The following is a 20,855-nucleotide window of genomic DNA, read 5'->3' on the forward strand; positions in this document are numbered from 1 at the left end:
TCTTAAGTTTTAAACCACACAACCTTTTAAGGATCCATGCCTGGAATTTCAAAGAAAGTCAACAATTTTGCATGGAAGGAGTCAGTCTTGGTCCTGGATTTCAGCATGAAGAAAGTTTAGGGTTATCATACATTTCAATATAATTTAATATTCTGCTTTATGTTCTTGAATTTCTTTTAGTTCTGTTAGATAAGAGGACAAAAGCTACCCCACTGATAGAATACACATTTATTTTTGACAGGGTTTCTCTGTGTGGCCCTGGCTCTCCTGGAACTCACTCTGTAGACCAGGCTGGCCTCGAACTCAGAGACCTTCCTACTTCTGCCTCCTGAGTGCTGGGATTAAAGGCATGTGCCACTACACTTGGTGATAGTATCTATTTTTATAATAAATTTATAAAGTTGATTTAAGGCATAAATATAACCGTAGTGTTCGAAGGTCATTAGGATGAAGCATATTGCATTTTAGTAGCTTCATAGCTATTTTTGGTGCCTTTGAGACAAGAACAGCTAAAATCTATCCATTTCCCACAAATCCCAATATAGCAAAATTTTATCTACGTTCATCATGTATTTTTGGTCTCATCATCCTACATGTGCACAATTCTGTAACCTCGGATTGACATGTCACTATTTTATTGTTTCTAAACTGATGCACTAAGGGTGTAATTCTTAAAGTTGCTGCTCTAGAAACTCATGCTACACATGAACAGTTAGGAAATATTAGCTTTTGTCTGTCCTCATGCATACTTGCCCAGGTGCTCAGCACTGAGTACCTTCACACAGTAGGGGAGTGCTCAATACTGTAAGCTTGGATGTCTGGTGCAGGCTATGGATTGTGCAGAGTGAAGTGAAATGAGGTGTTTGAACCTAGAGCTGAGGTAGTGTTCTGCTCTTGGGTAAGGATTGGCACCCAGAGATCAATGGCCGTGCCTCGGAGTGTATTGGAAGAAGGAATATAAACCAACTGCAGGGCATATTCAGAATTGAGATACAGGAGCTGATGTTTGTTGATCCCAAAGCAGTTCATGTCATCTCTGCTACTTCCTCTTCTAAACAAAAGAACAAATACACAATTCAAATATATTTCCAAATATATTTGAAAACATCAAATATAAATTCAAGTAAATGGTATATATATATATATATGAAGTATAAAAAAACTGAATCCATACAGTGTCCTTGTCCCTGTTCCTGATTCCAGGGGCACAGAGTAAAATATGGATAAGAAAAGATCTGGTCTCCTCAAGAGAGTTCTGACTCTTGATGGTAATGGTTGTATTAGTAATGATAATGGCAGACAAGAGTGGCATTTGCCTCAGAATCAAATAAAGGCACCATTCCAGGGATATCCTCAGTTTTAGCAAATACATGTGTTAGCTATTATCACTTCTAATATTTACTATTGATAATCTCATCAAATGTAGTTAGTGTTCTCATTATAAACTGGCACACAGAGATGTTAAACAATTGTTAACACTCACACAAGATGTGTCCCTGTCTCAGGCTTCTTTGAGTGCATGCCACCATACACCGTTTTTGAAGATCAACCTGATCTAGTGGACCAAGGAACACGTGTGGTGGGAAGCGTGTGGGGGAACATCACCATAGCGAATACTTGCTGTGTGTTCTTGTTCTAGAATACACAAACTCAGTTAGACTACATTATAATTTAGAATTTCTTATATATCCCTTTGTGGTGTGAAGGATTAAATCTAGGCTTTCACACATGCCAGTTAAATACACTGAGCTAGATCTGTGGCCCTTGTCTTAATATATCTTCTAATGGACAGTTGTTCTTGGTAGTAACTTAGAAGTCCATAAAAATATTAAAGACACACTTTAATCACGAACTATTTTAATATACAGAAAACACTAAATTTAGCTGAATAATTCCATCCAGAAGGGCACAATTTTTACATAAAAGTTAGAATTTTAACAAATGACACCAACAGTTGAGTTGAACGAGTTGAAGTGTAATTTTCTTTTCCTTAAAATACAAATAATCTCTTTGATGAAGAGAATTCAAGGAAATATGTAATGTAAATAAATTCAAATGAAAAACTAAGGAGAACATAGATAGTGCATAGATATCCCATAGATCAGAAATATGAGTGACTTTAGCCATTCAATGTCCACTTCTTCCCTCCATTCCATAGAAAGTCATTATTGCCCAGCTCAGCAAAAACTGCCATTGAGCACTTAATTGTGCATGGTACTGTACTTGATGCTATAAGATAATTTCTATATAGACGTGGCTGTTAACTTTTACAACCACAGATTCTCAAAGAGTGGGGGTGTTTCACAATATTGCAATGCTTAAGTAGTTAAAATGTAAACCTTGGAGGCTAAGCTCACAGTGTGCAGAAGAGATTGTAGTCCCAGCATCTCCTCAACCACAGAGTACTATAATCTGATCATGTTCAAAGAAGAATGAACATCTTTCTTTCTGAAACTCAAAATTTCCTTAAATTTCATTCTATAGTGCCAGCACCAGCAGCCAGTCTTTCAGAAGTTAGAGTGATCTGTGGTACTGAGGATAAATGCCACTTAGGTACTAAGAAGTCTTTTCTCACTGCTTGTCAATTTCAACTATCTCAAGTTCTTTCTCCTGCCCAGATGAAAGGACAGTGGGAAGGAGAAGGCTGGTTTGTTTGCTATTGGTTGTTAAACTTATGTATACATGGAGGGAGAAATGAAGCTTAAGAATTATGTCCTCAAATCCAGTTGAAAATTGAGTATTTGAATTTATATATCTACTTTCCAAACCCTATCAAATTATAAGTATTTAATTAGTATTAATATAGTATTAATAATAACAATGGAAAATTATGTTCATTGGTAAACTGGGGAACAGAAAAACAAAGACAGTGACATCAAAGATGATGGTAAGCTTTTGATTTGTGTATGAAGTGCCTGGTGTCTGGAGGCTCTGCGTGTGATGCAATCTCTTCATCTGTCTCCTCAACAAAAATGCTGGACAAATGAGCTCCAGGCTTTAAAAAGTACAGAACAGGCAGGTCTTTGTTCATGCCTAGCTTACTTGCCTAAGGCTGTTTTGAGAGTGTAGTACAGAAGAGGAACTTTGAACTGTATTTCTAAAAGAAAAGACAGAATTTTGGGAAATCTGAGTTTTCTAGAACACAGTATAGTTTAAGGAAGATGGGACTTAACACAGAAAGAACTGTGGACCTCTATAAAGGAGTGTGTTTATGTCTTTACTTGACTGGCTCATGCGTATTTATGAATAAACTACACACATCCAGGAAAACAAACACCAGCCATTAGCCAACAGAGCTATTGCTATTTCTGTTCTCAATATATGTATATGTATATGTATATGTATATGTAATTTATTTTTGTGACTTTCCCATCATGTGCCCCAATCCCACTTATCTTCCCTTCCTCTTGTCCCCATCTTCCAACCTCAACAGAGATTATCAATCTCATGTTGATGCTGTAGTGGGACACAGCATGTCACACAGTGTACCCTTCTGTCTACACCACATTGCTTGCAAATGCTCATTGCAATGACTTGTTTGTTTGGTACAAGGCCCCTGGCTTCTGCTACTCCATCAGTACTGGAACCTCACTGAGACTCCTCTTCCACTTCCTGTTGTTGCTCTGTGTCATGGAGATCCTGTAGTTTTGGATCTGTAGGACTGGGTCTTTTATGCACTCTAGTAGTTCATCAATGGTGTAGATATAGTAGTGGGTCAATTCAAAGCCCTGGATCTGGGCCTGAGAGGCATCTGAGCTTGTCAGCCTGAAGACTGGCCCTCCCACTTTCATACCCTCAAGGCTAGCACACCAGCAACTCCTCAACCACAGCCAGGTCTACTCTGCTGCAAGATGCAGGGCCTGCTCTCCTGAGTGTTTCAGCCCAGGTGGAATGTAACCAGTTCTCCCACTCTCATGACCCTGGGGCCAGCTCTCCTGCCTGCCATAGGTGGCAAGGGACAAGGGAGGGGAGGAGGGCAAGCACAGAAGACTAGAGGCAGGATTAGCTCTCCTGCACTCACACTCTTGGGCCTAGCTCACCCACTACCCCAACATCCAGGGCCAGCTCTACTGTGCTGCCCAAGCAAGGTGCTGGAATATTCTATGAGTATTATATTTTAATTTCAGCAAAAGAAAAAAAGACTTATTGAGTATTTTCTGAATAGAGTCCTCTCTCTGAAAATCTTAGGTCTGATAATGGAGCTAAAAGAAAGCTAAGTTATGAGTTGTGGTTCATCTTCATGAACAAGGCTTTAAAACAAAGGCTCAAGAGGGTCTCATTTCAAGCAACCTAAATTTACATCAGAACCAATATTCTCTAAAGTAACACAATAAAAATTAAGCAGCTGATAAGGAGGACCTGGGTTTGATTTCCAGCACTTTCATGGCAGCTCACAACTGTCTGTGACTTCTTCCAGGGCATCTCATGCCCTCTTCTTGCCTCATGAATAAATGATACATAGAAGACTTTATTAAAATTACATTTTTCTAAGTGTAATTTTTAAATTATTACTAAATAATCTTTATTAATATTATAAAATGTATCTCGACTATATTCTGTCTCCCAAAACAAACAAACAAAAAAACCTGGAGGCTAGATTAATGATGAAAATACTCTCTACTATATGTTATATCTAATATATTATTAGATTATATTAATATTTAATATATTATTGTAAATATGTGAAAAGGGAAATTAAAAATAATGACAAAATATATTTTTTTGTTTAAGAAGGCATTATTCAGAAAGTAAAATGTGCAGGCTGGAGAGATGGCTCAGCAGTTAAAAATATTTGCTTCTTTTTGAGAAGACTGGACCTGAGTGTCCAGCACCTACACGTGGCTACACATCATGTTCTGAATCCCCAGATCCAGACTATCTAAAACTGCACTCACATGCACAAACTCACATTAGACAGACAGACAGACAGACAGACAGACACACACACACATTATATATACATATGGCCTCACCTGACATCCTACACTTAAGTTTCAAGACCCACATTGTAGTAGGGGAAACAATGATTCTTGCAAGTTGTTCTCTGACCTCCAGAAAATTTAATTAAAAACAAAACCAGAAAAGGCAAGTCATGAGCTTGAAAAAATATATGGAAAATATATGTCTCATAATGGTTCTGTATCAGAATATATAAAGTGTTCATGCAACTTAATAAGATAAGCAACCCAATTAATAAAGGAAAAAAAAGATTAAAATGACACTCCACCACAAAATATATATGAGTGGGAAGTAAGTACATGCAAAGTTTCTCACCATCATTTTTCGGCAGAGAAATAAAAATGAGAGTCCACTAACCACCTATTGAAATAGAAAATGCAAATGAGATTCCACTAGCCACCTATTAAATGAAGTAGCTTGCAAAACACTGTATATGTAAATAAAGAAATGGAAAATGAAAATTCTCCCTCATACAGCCCTGATACCTAGTCACCTAATTAATACCTAGCTTTTTCCCCAAAAGTTTATTCTGCCGGCTGGGGAGATGGCCCCTTAGGGAGAGGGCAGGTTGAGCAAGTGTGAAGACATAAGTCTATATTTCCAGAAACTCATGAAATGCAGGGTACAGAGGCACAGGAAAGTATTTCAAGCACTCCCACAGTGAGATGGAAAGCGGCTGGAGAATCTCATGAAGTTTGTAGCCCAGGTAATCTGGTAAACACAGTACAAACAGCTAAAGAAAGGCCCAGTGGAAGAGAACAAGACCCTGGGTCGTCTTCTGAGCCTACCCACACCCATACTCAGAGAAAGACAGAGAGAGGAGAGAGAGAGAGAGAGAGAGAGAGAGAGCATTTGAAAAGGAAATTGGAAATCATCCCATAAAGGCACTGATTTACTGTGGATGTAAAGGAAAGGTCTGATTCTTAAATTACTGGGACAGTTTTGGTAGAAAAAACTGAGGAGCAATCTAACATCAAGAGGTCATGGAGAAATGCTCCAGGAGTTTGCATTCCGGGTTGCTGAAAAGCAATGACATCATCTGGCAGAAAATCTTAGAACACAACTGCAAGAAACAGAACAGATGCAAAATCCTACTTCCAGTTCATATTGTAGCTCTTAAAATGTAAGGACCAGATGATCCAGATGTGCATGGAGATGGATCTCAGAGACTCAGGCCGAACGGTGGTAACTGAGACTTTGCGGGAACGTTATGTCACCATGAGAGGAAAAAGAATGCATTTGAAAAAGTGATTTAAGGTTTCTGGTTTGAGCTGGGCGGTGGTGGCGTATGCCTTTAATCCCAGCACTTGGGAGGCAGAGGCAGGCAGATTTCTGAGTTCAAGGCCAGCCTGATCTACAGAGTGAGTTCCAGGACAGCCAGGACTACACAGAGAAACCTTGTCTCGAAAAACCAAAAAAACCCAAACAAACAAAAAAAGGTTTCTGGTTTGATTTTCACTCTCCAAAATGACCAGAAAGTGGTCAGGAACAAAAGGAAATTTTATTATAAAAAAATCAATCAAAGAGGAGGAATTTAAATAGAAGAGAATGTCCAGGGTGTCAGTGACCTCCTGGCTACGCAATATAATTTTCCTTAAAGAATTTTGACAAAAATATCGGTGTGCGAATGTTGAAATATAAAAGTATTTTCACTCTGAAATAAAGCATATCAAATATAAAAATAATGTTTTTTTCTTGCTGTATAGATGATTATTAAAATAGCTGTTACTTGCTTACACCACCAGCTACTTGTATATTACAGATGAAATTTGGTTGACATTGCCTTGAACTCATTTTTAATAGGAATGAAATTCTGAAAAGAATAGATTTTGCTGAATTTGTTATGTTCTCTAATGGAAAGGGGTAGTCTTAAATGAACAGATCCTAGCCACTCATCTGCCGTTAATATTCAGAGATCTGGGACATTTTCTTCAGGCATTCTCAAGAGAAGTAAATTTTAGTGCTTTTAAATTTTAAGATAATTCTATGTTTGCCTTGAAGAATAGTAACATGGAAATACGAACTTCAAAAATGCCATAAGGGTAAAATATTTCACACTTTCTTTTTATTTTTAAAAATTCTGAAACATATAAAATAGATTATCCTTAGGCTCAGGGTTTATTCTTTTATTGTTCACTATATTGTGAAACCAACATTTTGAATGAATTGTTTGACCTACTCTTTTTACAACATTTAGACAGCTTTATTGGTTTTTTGTTTGTTTGTTTGTTTTGCATTTAGAATAAACTAATAACTCAGTAACAAGATCAAACCTTTCCCGTGAATTTAACTTCCCTAGTCTTACACGATCACCATCCAGTTACAACAGTAACAGGATGCCAGTTGACTGTATTAAGTGACCTAATAATTTTCTAAAACTACTCTTGATCATAAATGATCTAACTTCTACTCATCTTATTTAATGAGTGCTTATCAGGAAAATTAAGACATTTCCCCCAAGTCACATGAATCTTGCAAATGAAATATTTAATTTTTAAAAAAAAATCAAATGTGACTACATGTGTGTAGGTTTCAAAAAGCCCAGAGAACTTCCAAGGATCCAGAAAAGTCTTTCCACAGACAACGAAAGTAAAGGTTCACCTCTTATGAGTTCTGTAAAAGATTTTTCGTACCTTGTATTTAGCTGACTCAGGTTGTAGAATTCTGGTTGTAGAAAGATTGTTTTCAAGCCACTATTGTATTAGCTTCCAAGTGATATTTTAAAAAGTAAGTAGAGAGTCTATGTGTCCATGTTTGGGAAAAAGTGATCAAAAGTACTGTAGAAGGTTCTAGTTGGTATGAATAGCCAGGCCTCTACACAGTATTCATGCACGGGTTGCAGGCATCAGAGCTGTAGTAGCAGGGATGCATAGAAGCCCAGCTGAGAGTGCACTGAATCAAAGGAAAGTAATTAGCAAGAAGTAAAAAGTTTGGCTAACCACAATGGGAGTAAATTCACATTTTTAATAATAAAAGTGGCATTGATGGGTATATCCAAGTTATTGGAAATGATGTGAACAGTGTGTTTGTCCATTTTCTTTTATCTGCACTGATTAGATAGAGCATCCGTGTATCCATTTTTCTATTATTTTTATTATGCATCTTCCATAGCCATTCTAACACTTATTGCATGTGCCTTTCCAAGCCAGCTGACTTTTCATAATTTATTCTAAAGTATTTTCCAGTTGTTAATGTTTTATATCTAGTTTTTCATATTTATTGTTTTCTTACAAGGTGACATATCTGTTGAATGTTGATAAGAGTCAATAAACTTTTGCAGCAGTAATAATTCCATGGGTAGTTTGTAGCAGGGAAATTTAGTTCTGAGACATGGTCAAAATGTATGGAGACTCAGAATGAAGGAAGGGGCACAGACGTCTAGACTGCTTGCAAGTGGTGCTTGGGTTGGAATGAGGAAGAACTACTGAGCTTGGGAGACAACTGAGAACCTGCTTTATTTGGGGTGAGAATGAGAAGCGTGTTAACAAAGACCATAACCTTACTGTCCTCAGTCCCTCCCTCCACCCATCCCCCTCACTTTCTCCTTCCTTCCTCCATTCCTTCCTTTTCTTTTTTTCATGGTGGTTTGATTGAGAGTTTCCCACACAAGCTCATCCAGGTGACACTTGGGCCTCAGTGTATGGAACTGTTTGGGAGGTAGTAAGAAGAGCTGTGGCCTTGTTGAAGGATGTGCCACAGGGGGGAGGTTTTGACATTTAAAACAACCCATGTCTTTCCCAGTTTTTCTTTGTGCCACTTGGTTGTGTGTTGAAAAGTGAGCTCTCGGCTATTGCTCTAGCACCAGGCCTGCCTCCCCCTGCCATGCTTTCCACCCTGATGACCATGGACTCACTTTCTGCAATGCTAAGCCCCAAGTACATTCTCTTTTTTCATATGTTGCCTTGGTTATGGTGCCACACCATAGCAAGAGAAAAGCAGCTTATATAGTTTTATGTATAATTGATGCTCAACCACGAGATCTGTTCCAGCTCTAGAATGCTACAATTTATTGGAAAGAAGAAAACATAAATACAAATAATATTTATATAGTATGTGTATAGTAAATAACTTCTGATACTTGTTTACATAGGGATTGCATGATTTTCTTTAATTACTGATGGTGACAAGAAGATACAGAGAAAGTTTAGTAATTTTCAGTTACTCATGGCACTGTTGATTGGATTTTGATAGTAGACCAAGAAACAGTTACTTTAAAATGTGGCAATGATTAAGTTAGCATTATCAGAAGTTGTTACATTAAAGAATGATATCAATTACCCTAAAAAAATGAGGTTAAGGGTCTTTTCCTAACTGACTACAAGCTATGAACCACACTGGTCAGTGCTGGCTTGTCTCTGTAGTGTTTGAACATGGTGTTAGATCACACACATGCTATGTTTACTATATTAACGAAAATCAATTACTGCATCTTTCAGTCTATTACAGCATCAAGCTATTAAACATTTCAACAGAAAATTACAAAGTACAGCTGGAAAGTTCTCTAGTGTTAGGCTGCTGACGTTCTAGCACTTACTGGGCATTTACCACTAGCTTGTAAAACCTTCCACGGCATATTTCACCTTAATTTCATTAACACCACATTACTGGCATAATGTGGTAAAGGAGACAGTTTGTGGGACAATAATAAATTATAAAAAGCAAATATTTTCATAAGAAAGACTGCTCTTTTGTCTCTTCTATTGAGATCTTTCCATGATGTGAAAATATTCTGAATATACATATTTTTGTAATAAAGTCATTATTTTTCTATATTCATTGCTTCTGTTTTATAACACGATCAGGTTTTCTTTTGAGGCATGTTTGTGATTACTTGAGAGGTACAGTAGGTAGCTGTTGAAATGATTATCCCCAGTGAAATTTATCTGCAAAGACCATGGAGCTCAAAGAGAGGAGACTGGGGAGACAGATGGTGTTTATAGTACATTTAAAACCTCAGCATTTACTTTAAAACAGGAGGACTCCAATCGTTGGCAGCATCCCAAAGCCAAACCCTTTCCCATTGATCGTTATGACTCACTCCCCCTCCTTGGTGCCTGGGCCTTTTCCACCACACACACCTCTTCAGTGCCAACAAATCTGCAATTGACCTTTTTACAGCTCTATGCAGAGATGCCTACAGTGGGTTTCTAATTCTTGTCAATTTTTTTTTCAGACTGAGCTTTTTGTACATGCCTTCAAGGATCAGCTGGTCAGGAGTGCTCTTTTAGCTCTCTACACTGCAAGGCCAGGAGGCATCCTTAAGAAGTCACCCTCTCCTAAGGTCAGCACAGAGAAGAAAACTACTGAGGATGATACCCCGCAACTTAGAAGACAAGACTCCATACCACATCATTCTGACTATGATGAGGAAGAGTGGGTAAGTGTCCTCACATCATTTACTCTCACGGTTTAGTGCAAAGAAATACAGGGAACATAATAAGAAAACTCTACTTCTCAAAGATATATATGGAAAACAGATATAGATATAGATATAGATATAGATAGAGATAGAGATAGAGATAGAGATAGAGAGATAGAGATAGAGATAGAGATAGAGATAGAGATAGAGATAGAGATAGAGATAGAGATAGAGATATAGATGATATAGATATAGATGATATAGATATAGATGATATAGATATAGACATAGATATGTATAACCATATACATACATACATACATACATACATACACCCCAAACTGATCATCTTATGTCTTCTTCATATTTAAAGCATAAGCAAAGATCACACAAAAATGAAAGACTTTGTTGCAAAAAATAAAATGTATTCAGAATATTTTCACATCGTGGAAAGATCTTAATAGAAATCACAGAATAATTGTGGATAGATAGGACAAGCTTTCTCTTAGGGTCAAGTTAAACTTGAAAGTTGTATTCCTGATCAAAATTATTTGTTATAGATATGTATTCATTATCAAATGAATCATGTGCCTAACCATAAATAAGTCATTGAATTATGCCATCAAAATTACAAAATCCTATAATACATCTCCTTACTCATTTCTAAGCTGTCTTAAACTTTTAAACATTTGCAGACAAAGACAAAAAGTCATGTGTATCAACCATCCTTGGCATGTCAAATTACTGTAAGACTAGGCCCATCTTCTATTGAGCTACACAAGACAGGCCAGTTAGGGGAAAAGTTCCAAAGGCCGGCCATGTAGTCAGAGACAGCCCCTGGCCCTGCTTTAGGATTCCCAAATGAAGCCCCAGCTATACAACTGTTACATGTGTGCAGAGGGCTTAGGTCTGTCCCATGCAATGCTCTTTGGTTGGCAGTTCAGCCTTGGTGAGTCCCTATGGGTCCAGGTTATTTGATTATGTAGCTTTTGTGTGGTGTCCTTACCCCTGGGCGGCTTCCCTTTTCTAAGTATAAGGGGAGGAGGAATGGGTGGGATGAAAAGCAAGGTGAGACTTAGGGACTAGGAGCAGAGGAAGGAGGGGAAGCTGAGATTGGGATGTAAAGTAAATAAGAACTTAATAAAAAAAAAAAGTAAAGTTTTAAACCATAGTCATAAAAGAGAGTGAACAGTACATCTTGTCAGCTGTAGTAGATACAAGCATTTCCATTGTTGCTAGGAAGGGATTTACATATGTGCATATGTTAAAGCACATATTCATGTTTAAATGAGAGTGGATGTAAAGATTCTTAAATACTACCTGCTGGTGTTTCTAAAATAGATATTGCTTACAGAGGCTCTGACATCATATGCCCTGTATATGTATCAGGATAATTACTAGTGAAGGTAAATTAACAGAATAAGCAATCAGTGTAAAAGGAACTGACTTAGAGAGGAATAAGACAGGAGGACCAGGAAGGGTAGAGAGGCAGGAAGAACAGTGAGCTTTAATAAGTCCTAGTACAGACATCACCCACGTGCCTCTGAAGTACATGTATATTCACACACATGTTCGTGTACACTGGAATCCCTTCCTGGTACCACGTGCTTAAGAAAAGAAGTGTGTTGGCTGCAACAGATATTTAACTTTTGGTTAACCTTTTTTTTTTCCCTTCTATCCTGAACTTTTAGAGCGTTTAGGGTAGGGTATTTGAAGGGCCAAATCTCTAAAATGGTGTTTGAGAGCCTCTGAGTTAGAAACTGATCTTTCATTTGGTACAATTTCTACCACAGGAAGCATACTTTCAGCCTTCTTGAGGTAAGCACTGTATAAGTGTTGTGGTTGCTGATGAAGATTGCTTTTCCCATGTGGCAGCATTTCAAAAGAGCAAGTCAGATACTTCTTCAATTTAACCTCACCTTCTTCAATTTATTCAGAGCTCCAAGAGGTGCATGCCTCTTAACCTCGCTCAAGTTCAATTTTCTCAGCTGTAAAATGAAATCTGTACCTGTTCTGCTTAGCTCTTATGATGTATGTACAAGAGGTGGTTTATCATTTTGTGGTGATGCCTGGACAGGCCTAGTCAGATTTTTGGCAGTGTTATTGATATGTGGTTCTTGGTGAAAATACGTGATTTATAATCTTATTATGACAACCAAATCTATCCCTAGAGATTAGCCATGCTAAGTCCTCAATGATACCTCAGAGTTAAGAGGTAAAAATGTTGAAACAAAGGCTGGGGTACTGGATGATAGTCTCTGGCAATGGGATTTCATCCAACCCAGTTTAAAGTTAAATTGTCCTATAATGCACAAAGAAGAGATATCCAAGTCATTGGGTAGGGAGGTTTACAAAGAGCCCTTTCCCTCATTCAGAATTGACATTCTTCCTGAGTCATTACACTTGAACATGGGGGGCCCTCAGAACATCCTAGGGCATCTTCGAGCCTATAGTGTATTCAGAAACCCAGAAAGACCAGTGACTATTGTATAAGGCAGCCTTCTCAGGCTTATCCACACAGAAAGGTGCAAGAGTTTCATGGTCAGAGTGAGGTTTCGGGCCCCACTCTGGAGATGGACCTGAGAAAAGAAGTTAACCATTCAAGAAAGGGAACGAAGTATGTGACCACTGTGAGGAGAGGTAGTGACTAAGACACAATGCACACATATTTGTGATTATTATTAATTTTGCTTGTTTTGTTTTTTAAATTGATGAAATCTTACCATAGCTGTAATAGAAAGACCACTTGGTAATTAGAAGCCCTCATGAAATAAGAAACAGAGTCACTTCTCATCGGAAAAGTCTTAGGAGAAACATTTTCTTCAGCTGAGACATACAAAGGACTCGCAGAGCTTTGGTGAGGTAGTCTGGACTACTGAATGGTTTTATCCTTTCCACATAAAGGAGCGCCTTGTGTTTAGAGAAGGACAGGGAGGCTAAGCTTAAGAACTGATTAGGTGCAATTCCTGCAACATTTGGAATAGCAATGAAGATCTCCAAGCTTGTGAGGGACCCACCAAGGTGAGCTGTGATCTGCATGGATCTCTGCTCACCACAATCTCTTGGTTTTCATCTTCAGCTTAGTAGGCTTTCATGCCCCTGTGTCTCCTTGCACATGTTAGGAATCTCCTACGAAAGTCATTGTTTCTTGAAATCATAGATATAGTTCTTTACAAGCTTAACACAATTAGAAGGAAACTCACACTCAGTAAAGTTAATTCTAATCTCCTCCTCCAAGTATTTTATTGTTGCTGATCATTGCTGTGATGGTTATACAACATTCTTACTGATTTTCTCCAGCAACTCAGTTTCCACCTAAAAGGAGGAAGAAAAAAAATTACTTCCATAAGAAGAAAAAATACTCAGCTGTCATAGTAGCCACCTCATATTATATCCAAAACATTCTTTACCTCTGACTGACAGAGTAAACCTGGAGAAAATGCAGATAATAGAAATGTCTTTAGAGGTGGTGCTGGTACATTATTTGGAACACAAGTTAATGTTATTATTTTTCATTTAGTTGTTATAAAAGTACCAGGATTGATTACTAATATAGTCAACACCTGAAAGCAACTCTGTGTTTTAAATGAATGCAATCAGGTTTCAGTGACATATGAAAATGTTCTCTGATGACTTAAGTAGGCTTCAATTTGAATGGAAGGTGGTACAGATCTATTTGTTAAAAACTGCTGGTTTTGCTTAGCTCCAGAAATTTACTGTAATGATGACTTAGCTTGAAGCCTACAGGCTCTAATAAACATCTGAGAAGTAAATACATCTTGGTAAATTATTTTTGAGTCCATATTAATGCATCTAACAACCTTTTCTTTGTAATCACAGAAAGGAACCTGTGTTAACCCTGTATTTTTTCTGTGTGTGAGGCTGTTCTGGTTTCAACTAGCTTCAATGAGAGAACCTGATGACAGGAACCTGGATGATAATTATCAAGCAGATATGACAGAGGTTGAAACTGAAATGAGCCATACTGGAAAATGCCTGTTACTTGCTAAATTTTAGATATTAAATGATTGAATGCTCTACAGGTTTGTTTTTCTAAAATGTTGGTAAACAATGAAACCCCAATGGAATATTTAGGGAATATTTCATGGCAATAAGTGCCAGGAAATCGACTAGCACAGCATCCTTCATCTTTCAGTCAGGGAAGATGACATATTGCATTTATCTCTTTACCCCGCTAGACAGATGCTTCCAGCAGCTGGGATCCCAAGATTAGTTTGTCCAGAATATGAAAGCACATCATCTAACCAAACTATTAGGCTGTCCCAGATTTTGTGGCTTCAGTAATTACACTATTCTTTACAACATTAATCCCAGCATTACTACATTGGTGGGTTTGGAGCTAAATCTGGCTATTCCTAGTCAAATAAATACTTTATTTGACATTATCTTACTTTAAATCCTGATCCATTATAACTTTAAATCCTGCTCATTATAGTGAGGTACACAACTACTAAAACTCTTCCTATTGTTGGAAATATCCTAAACTATCATTTTACATTGAATTACATTTCACCATTCAAATTACTCAAGTAATTTCTGCTGTATGTTGTACCCATGAATTAATGTTTATTCTGGGAACAAGAAGTTGCAGGATGCTCCTCAGGAGAACAATTGCTGTAGGAAACATGGATGCACATTGTACATCCAAAAGGTACATATTTGAAAGTTTTTACCATGGAAAAAAATTAAAGTTTGAAAGGATGAGTATTTACCTGACTTAAACACTAGGAAATGCATATACATTGACATATTGTAAGGCACTGCATCTGTATGTATGAATGTTTTTCAAATATAGCAAGTAAGTACAAGGATTAAAATGAGTCATAAACCCGATTTCATAAACAAAATATAATCTTTCCTAAGCTAGCACACGTTTTATTTTCTGTTTCATGATAAATGTAATTTATGTTCATACAAGAAAATGAGTGTCATGTTTAGTTTATAATCAAGTCCATAGTAATATTCATATCAAAAAATTCCATTAAACAGGTCCAAATATATTCTGAAAATTAATTAAGGCTTCTCTGTAAGTCAATGATACCACATATTGTCCTTTAGAATTAGATTTCTAGGAATGACTTTCTGAAAGAGTTCATACAAATGCATACTGTGACCTTTGCCTAGTGATGTTTGGGACAAACACAACTGTTCACATTTGTGGGAATGTTGATAGATATATTTATACTACCCTAAGTAGTAGAAATGAACATAGATACTCATAAAACAATGTCCAGGACAAGACACATTCAGCCAGGTGACTCCATAAGCAGGCAGCAGTAGTCGGCATTCTGAATGCCTCTTGCAGATCCATCTTTCACCTCACTTGTAGTGACAAGAAGTTGAGAGTCAGTGGAAACGCAGTGGTGCCTATACAAATTGATATTCAAAACATATTTCCGTCCATTCTTTGACTAGCTAGAGTTATGTTATGTGAAGCCATTGCATAAGATGGTATTAAATCCTCTTTATTCCTTAGAGGCAACTAATCCTTAGAGTCATCCTGACACTAACTAACGTATGACAAAGCTTTGTCAGCAACACCCCTCAGCTTAGAAGTCTACACACTGAAATATGGCCATTCGCTTCCAACGTTCTTGACAGATAGCTGTGCACGTGTTTGTGTGTATTAACATATATCTTCAAGTCTAAATGATATTGTTTACTAGTTACTCTGTGATCCCATATACACACAGCCTATGAAATTCTGAATTATAGAAAGTTGTTTCTATTTCATTTTTTATATTCTGTGTGCACCTAATGAAATTCTAAAGGAAGTTTATTCAATTTCTTGTTCACTATTGTTTTATCAGTTAGCAAAACAGCTTACAAGCCAATAGTGATCAGTACACAGTAATACAATGAATTAATTTCCTAAAAATTAGCCTTCAAATTGTCACTTATATTTATCTTCTCATTTTGAAAAACATGAGATTTTAATTTCTCATAACTATCTACTTATGTGCACTCTGTTTTTTAAATATTATAACTCATTAATTCATTTAAGATTTTTGTTCTCCAAGCAGTGAGAAGTCCCCAGATAGCCCCTCCACTCCTCGCTTGCTATTCAAGATTCCATAGCTTCTATTAATATTTATGAACCATACTATTCTTGGCCAGAAAAAAATTGTGAAAGTTGGGGGTTTTATTTCTAATTTTATATAATCATCTTAATGTGTTTTGATCAAATCCACCAAGCTCCACTTCTTCACCTTCGGTTTCTTCCCTATCCCCATTCTCACTGTCCCATCCCTCCTTCATGTGCTTTCTCTTCCTAAAGTGCTGAGACTACGTTGTGCTGCTTGCATGTGTATGGCAAGGGACAGCTACTGAAGCATGGGCAGCCTTGTTTCTTATTTATTGATGCTCCAACACCAAAATGACTACTGTAGCCGTCTTCCAATTATTCCTCTCTCGGACCATACTCCCCACTCTTTAGCACTGCAGTGGCTATTCATCTCTCTCGGCAGAGAAGGAAAACTCTGTAAGTGCTACATCAGAGATTACTGAAGAGGTCTATGAGAAAGAACCTCAACACCCTAGAAATTTAGTGTCAGCAGTTTTTTATTTTTAAATTTTTTATTGGATATTTTATTTACATTTTAGATGTAATCTTCTTTCCCCATTCCCTGCCCCCTGACCCAGGAACCCTCTATCCCATCCCCCCTCCTCCTGCTTTTATGAGGATATGCCCCACCCACGCTCTCACTCCCACCTCCCCACCCACGATTTTCCCCACACTGGGCCTTCCAGCCTTCACTGGACCAAGGACTTCCTCACCCACCTATGCCTGACAATGTCATCCTCCCCTACATATACAGCTGGGGCCATGGGGCCCTCCCTATGTGCTCCCAGGCTGGTGGTTTAGACCCTGGGAGCTCTGGTTGGTTAGTATTGTTGCTCTCTCCATGGGGCCACAAATCCTTTCAGCTCCTTCAGTCTTCTCCCTCACTCCTCCATTGGGAACCCCATGATCAGTTCAGTGGTTAGCTGTGAGCATCTATGTCTGTATATTTCAGGCTCTGGCAGACCTCTAAGGAGACAGCTATATCAGGCTCCTGTCAACATGCACTTCCTGCCATCCATATCAGTGTCTACACTTGGTGACTGCACAAGGGATGGATCCCCAGGTGGAGCAGTCTCTGGATGGCCCCTCCTACAATTTCTGTCCCACGCTTTGTCTCCATATTTGCTCCCATGAGTATTTTGTTACTCCTTCTAAGAAGGGCCAAAGCACCCACACTTTGGTCTTCCTTGTTCATGAGCTTCATGTGATCTGTGAGTTGTATCTTGGATATTGCAAGCTTTTGGGCTAATATCCAATTATCAGTGAGTGCATACCATGTGTGTTCTTTTATGATTGGGTGTCCTCACTTAGGATGATATTTTCTAGTTCCATCCATTTACCTAAGAATTTCTAAAATTCATTGTTTTTAATAGCTGAGTAATATTTCACTGTGTAAATGTACCACATTTTCTGAATCCATTCTTCTGTTGAAGGACATCTGGGTTTTTTCCAGCTCCTGGCTATTATAAATAAGGCTGTTATGAACATAGTGGAGCATGTGTCCTTGTTATATGTTGGAGTATCATCTGGGTATATGCTCAGAAGTGGTATAGCTGGGTCCTCAGGTAATGCTATGTCCAATTTTCTGAGGAACCAGGTGGCAGCAGTTTTAATTTTGCTTAGTGGTCCTCAGATCATAAAGTCCTGTCTCTTTTTAAAAATTCAGTCATTTGAAATAAATAATACACTAAAAGAAGGGTGTTCCCTTCTTTCACCTTTTGTTTTTCCTCCCTCAGCCACACTATACATTAGTCTGGTTTTATGAATCTTACAGTGATTAAAATGGGGTCCTCCAGTATCAGAGAGAGCACAAAAGAGAAGATGGGAATTTAGTCAGCTGGTCCCTACATGGCAACTGAACATAGTCTATCTTCTGTTTCCTTGATAGATCGGAAACATTCCTGAACCAGTCCATTTTGCCAAGGAGAAATGTGCTTAGAATACTCAGCCACTATTAGATTCTACAAAAGGCAATTAAGCAAAGTTCATGGCTGCCCATTAAAATGCACAAATGTTCTATTAAAGAAGAAAAACCCCAAATGAGAGCTTTATGTGCATGCATATTCATGAAATCCTGCCAGTGTCTACATTTTCCTCACCTATGGTTAATGCTTTCAACTTCAGCCCCTACTTTACGGCACTTAACATGCAGTTTGATACATACCTTTTATAGGTATTTTTTTTCTATGGTAATTTGGAAAAAGCTGATTTATGAATTGGCAAAATCAGGCACTTGTCATACTCCAACTCAATCTGAGTTTTACAGGAGCTGTTTTGTTTTATTATATTTAGTAATGGTGATTTTTTTCTTGTTGGTATTTTACATTGAATGCAATCATATCTTCAGGAATACCTTTCCAAATCTTCCATTTTCTGGTCTGGTATCACATTTGAAGACCATATTGGTTTGCATATGTCCATCTTAGAAATATATTAATATCATCACCCCATGTGCCTTCAGACATCAATAAGTAAGGAATAAGTATAAGGAAAATCAATAACTATAAGGAAAAATGAGATTTTCTTCCAAGGAGAAATTTTTAATGTTCCCAAACTGAGTAGGTAAAGAAAATGCTGAGGTATACACAGAGAGTTGACTGATTATGTTAGAATAACCTCAATTAAAATGTAATCACCTGTAAAATCAGGTGCTAACAGTTGTGTGAGTGTATAGTGATGTGTAGGAAACATGCAACTTTCCATTAAAAGTTAAGATCATTGAGTCATGTGGTGGCAGCACACACCTTTAATTCTAGCACTCAGGAGGCAGAGACACACAGATCTTTGAATCTGAGGCCATCCTGGTCTACAGAGCAAGTTCCTGGGTAGCCAGGGCTACACAGAAAAACCCTATCTTGGGGTGGTGGGAAGCTGAAAATTATATGTGAGTGGAGATAAAACACAACATGCTTCACAATTGCAATATTGGTTCCTCCGTATCCTTGATGTTTAATACGTTGATGTTTTGAGGATCGCAGAGATGGTAGCCTTAACTAGAGTAGATTCTTATGGTTAAAGAGAAATGAAAATCACCTTTGCTATACAAGGGGCTCCAGGCTGGGGCACCAGCTCTGGTGCTTAGCTTTCATTTAATCAAGAATGAGTAAATAATCCTGCTGATGAATGAATGTGGCTGGAGTACTTGTGGCTAAGCCTAGCTTCTACCTGACAGATAATAAGTCTGGGCAAGAACCCAAACAAGAAAAATGAATAGAGAATTTGTTCCTCGCAAAAAAGGTGGCTGACTATCTGAGGCTATTAGTGTGAACAGAATCTGAATCTCGAGAAAAGACCAGGAATAAATGACAGACTCAGTTTGGTTGTTGGGACATGACACTCAGTTTTCACTAGCAGCTGAGTTGAAGTAAAGCAAGATCAATAGGAGGCAAGGCAGGGAGATGGCATCCCAATGGATGCCCCAAGTCTTGGTATTTTTAGTGTTCTTACATACACTGATACTTGTTTGAGCCCTATATAACTTGAGTCATGTATATGCTGGTTGCCCTATAGAACATCTTATGTGCAACTCATTTTAATTAGCAGTCTAAACTAACGTTAAGAGAGAAGATCTACCAAGCCACAGAAGAAGCAGAGATTTTTTTAGTGTTAAAAAACATGGTTCGTCTAGAATAAAAATGCTCTCATTTCACTCAAGATGATTGAAAATGAGATTGACCTTGTTAGTTCACTGAATATTTCTAATCAAAGATCTTGGTACTGTGTTATAACCGATGGGAAAGTATTTGTGAACACACACACACACACACACACAATTTTGAACATCCGCAACAGTTCTGGTTGAGTTATAACATTCTTGCTGATCAAAAAATTTCTTCATAAAAGTTGATCAGCTAAGCATTACTGAGTTGTCAAAGTTCTGTATTGATCCAGGACCTTTCTTGATGCTGCAGGGTTCATAAACATGTGGCATGCTGAGTAATCACTCTGCTTTCTACCGTCATGGTTCACTCTGGCAGCGGTAATGTTCTCCCTGTTACATGCTAAGACATCTATCAAGCTTTTCCAATTATGCCCCTGTTTTTGACCTTTATGTTAGCTTATATCCTAACCCGCAAATAAATAAGGGCCTGGAGCAGCACCTGACTTAGAATGGAATAAATGTTGCCATGGCTTCCCACTTGCTTTGTACCCTCAGTGACTTGAAAAAGTTTACAGCCACGTCACCTCTCAGAAGAAGGGTAGTCATGGAGTCTCCATCAAGGTTAATGACCTCAATTAGAAATCAGGCTCCATTTAATAAGGGTTAGACTGTAACCCACCACACTTCCATTGCTTCTGCACAGTAGGGTGATTGCTACTAGTTCTGTTGAACGGGCTTCCAATCTGTCTCTCCGATAGGGAGTAGTACTTGTCTTAACACTTCTCTGGGCACAGGAGAACTACACAGAATTTGAGTTTCATTTAGCACCTCTGGCATGAAAAGAGTGGATT

At 38.0% G+C, this 20,855-nt stretch overlaps 1 protein-coding gene across 8 annotated transcripts in view; it reads left to right on the forward strand.

Moving 5' to 3' along the window:
• Inpp4b (inositol polyphosphate-4-phosphatase type II B) overlaps positions 1–20,855 on the forward strand; it is a 702,669-nt gene that overhangs the window by 581,056 nt on the left and 100,758 nt on the right. For all 8 annotated transcript variants that reach the window (XM_034522353.2, XM_076915453.1, XM_076915455.1 and 5 more), the window contains one exon: positions 10,133–10,336. In XM_034522353.2, coding sequence (XP_034378244.1) covers positions 10,133–10,336 — 204 coding nt within the window. The remainder of the gene's footprint in view (positions 1–10,132; positions 10,337–20,855) is intronic.

Source organism: Arvicanthis niloticus, chromosome 18, assembly GCF_011762505.2.
Source record: "Arvicanthis niloticus isolate mArvNil1 chromosome 18, mArvNil1.pat.X, whole genome shotgun sequence".
Classification (NCBI taxonomy): Eukaryota; Metazoa; Chordata; class Mammalia; order Rodentia; family Muridae; genus Arvicanthis; species Arvicanthis niloticus.